The 3,169-nt window shown below is 37.0% G+C and overlaps 1 protein-coding gene across 1 annotated transcript in view; it reads left to right on the plus strand.

The window, feature by feature from the left end:
- The first annotated feature begins 557 nt into the window (after nucleotides 1-557).
- Nucleotides 558-3,169, plus strand: part of IPO11 (importin 11) — a 52,266-nt gene continuing 49,654 nt past the window's right edge. Inside the window, 1 exon segment of the mRNA XM_009697709.1 lies at nucleotides 558-644. Within this exon segment, the coding sequence (XP_009696011.1) occupies nucleotides 558-644 (87 nt within the window).

Below are 3,169 nucleotides of genomic sequence, written 5' to 3' on the forward strand. Positions count from 1 at the left end.
CTTCCTTGTAGAAAAGGACTTGTATAGGAAAGTACTACTGGTTTTCCAAAAAGAGCTGTCATCTGGTACCATGATTACCTTATAGTGGGCACCTTTTTGTCATTATCCATTAGTATACGTGGGCAAAGTCGTGCTTTAGTCATCAGTTGCCACAGTAATAACTGCCTAATAGCAATCAGTTTGTACAGTTATCCCTTATTTTCATAATATATCTGGGTACCTTACTCTGTGAACCTTCTGTTTTACTGTTTATGTTTACAAAGGTCACAGAAAACCTGAGGATAAAAGGCCTCATAAATACTTTTCTGTTTCACTGTTCCCTCTCTTATTTAAATGTCTTTGAGTGGAAAAGCAAGGGGTATTCTCTTGATAGTTTCTCAAACTGAAATGCATTAGTTTCAAGAAAACGGTGTATCAAATGAGTCTTCATTCAGTCAAACACGGATGCACAAATGGAAATGATCATTTAACTTCTGTGCCTAGTCATAGTGAGAAAATAATTCTAAATATGAGTTAATAGTTGTTTCTTATTTGAAAATTAAATAATATCCTAATGAATGTATCCTGACAGTGCTCTTTCTGAAGAAGAAAAAACTACATTGCGTGCTGGACTTATCACCAACTTTAATGAGCCAGTGAATCAGGTTAGTGGTGAACCATTAATTGTTACTCTCCCAGCAAATGCTCGTATTGGTATCTAATTTGCTCTATCCCTTTACAAAGTGTTTAATAATGATGATAATAAAAGCTGACAAGTTGCAATTTAAATATTGCCTTTCAGACCGATCTTTATGTTGAAGTGAAATCTTTTTCCGTAGGTGATAATTCAACATGTTTCGTCTCTTTTGGTTTGTTTTTTTGTTGCTGTGGCAGTTTATGTTGTCCCTTGCTGTTAATGCAGCTGTTTGGTGAGATGGTTCAGGGAATGGATGTAGCACAAAAATAACCTACTCTCCCTCTGTGATTTTTCTTTTTTCAGCTGTATCTGTTCTTGGATCTTACTCCCAGTATAGCCATGGAAGGAGGTGTGGTGGTGGTGTAGCAGGAGTGAGCTGTTGAGAATGCTGCTTCATAAACCCACCTAAGCAGTATTGCTGTCACCTATCAAATCACAGCGTTAATGAATTTGTATAGGCATAATAAAACTTCAGTATGATAGTGTCTTATCTTACATAAAGTGATTATTTTTAAGCTAATATTTTGATTAGGATAAGGATTTATTGTTAAAAAGACTATAGAGCTAATGTTAGGGGTCAGAATATGCCTATGCCAGATGAATCAGTCTTCCTTCTGCTTCCCTCTGCCCTTATACATAGATTCTGCAGGGAAGTATTTTGCTGATATTTTAAACTAGGTCTTAAAAATTTTTTTCAAGAAAATAGAGAAATGGTTTGCATAAGGTAAACCTTCAAAAGAAGAGATACAGCAAACAAACTTCCATTGTGTAGACAGTCCGGTTTCAGCCTTTCAGGATTCTTCGATGGGATTAATGTTGTTTGTAGCATTGGAGCAATGTGTCAAAATTAGGGTAACTTAGTCTTTGTAGAAGACCTTTGTGCAGTCGTCTGCAATTAGCATTTAAATTTGTTATTTCAAATGCAATTTTTTAAAATGCAGGTAAACATAGAAAATATATTTTAAATTTCTAGTGCGGGTACAGTTTCATTGTAAAAAATACCACTAAGCTTTACTTTTTTCTTTATTTCAACCAAAAAGAACTATGAAGTATGTCATGTTGGACTGTAGAGTGTGTCATTTATGCTACTACTAGGTAGTATCAAATTTATCAGATACCTATTTTTGAAGTTGTTGCATGATATTTACATTTCTGAAATCCTAACATTAACTGCATTGTACATAAAACAGTTCAACCTTTTTGTCAATAATTTTTCCATACCTCCATTAGTATTTAATCAGTTTGCTTGCTAAGACAGTAGTATGATTTAATTTAGAGTTATAAGTTCCACTGCTGGTCAGTAGTTCTGCAATTCTGAGACTCTAGTTGCAGGCTGAGGTTGGAATCTTTTTAACTGACATTTTAAAGGCTAGTGGCTTTATGTATTTATTTGTGGGTCCTTATGATAGTTTTGGAATGTAGTCTTTTAAGATGTGGAGGATTTTGTTTTATTTTATGCCAGCAGCCCGCTCCTAACTGATTGCCCAAACCATTGTAGTGATATTGAGAGTCTACCTCCTCTACATTCTCCCTTGTTCCCCAATCTGTGTTGTACATATCTTGAGGTTTCTTTTGAAGCACCTTTCATTTAGTCCCCAGCCTGCTTGATATGCCTCAGTTGTGGTCTCTTGTGTTGCTGATGAGTGCTCTTTTCCAGTCTCAGATACTTCCTAACACAGTTGCTCTCTGCTTGTGCTTTCTGCACCATTGAAGGCAGAAGAATGAGGACCCTTGAGTATATAAAAAAAACCAACAACTCAAACATAGAAGAATTAGACATAGTATTGAGATGTGATGATACCAGCTGACTTCCAGGGGAGGGGGAGAAGAAAAACAGAACATACCATATGTTAAGAGCATAATTTCCATGCCCTGTGAAGGTACTTACCATATGGAGGGAACAGAGAAGCGAAATACTCCTTGAAAAGTATTACAGCAGATTTTTTTTTCACTTCAAAAGTTAGCCCTCAAGGGAAAAGTACTCTTAGCATCCCTGGAGAGGGTTGCCTCTTGTGTCATATACAGAAAAGTGTTTATTTGCTCCGCCCTCCTGCCAATCGACATCACTTGATCTGAAAATCAGTAAGACTCCCAGCTCTTCCTTGCAAACGTTGGCGTTGGTTTTCGGAAGCAATTCTTCTCCCAAAGCAAGTGGGCAGGAATGAATAAAACTGTAGGAAGTTTTATGGGGTGGTCAGACTTCAGATAAAACAGCTAAAAGAGCAGCAAAGGAGGGCATGACTATTCCCTCTTATGCCTGTAAGTTCCTTGGATTCCTTTTGATAGCATAAGAAGGTGACTTCTTCGCTGAGCTGGAAGCATGGTGCTAGTTGTAAGGGTATGTTGAAGGTGAGACCGTCTGCTTCATTAAGGTTGTCCAATCAAGGACCTTTTCAGTGCGAACAGGATAAGAATGGGGAAACAAGAACATGAAGTTTTTGGATGTTTGAGGTGGAGTTATGAAGGACTATGCAAAATTTATTAAGGAATGTT

Source organism: Cariama cristata, unplaced genomic scaffold (assembly GCF_000690535.1).
Source record: "Cariama cristata isolate BGI_N322 unplaced genomic scaffold, ASM69053v1 scaffold3593, whole genome shotgun sequence".
NCBI classification, from domain to species: Eukaryota; Metazoa; Chordata; class Aves; order Cariamiformes; family Cariamidae; genus Cariama; species Cariama cristata.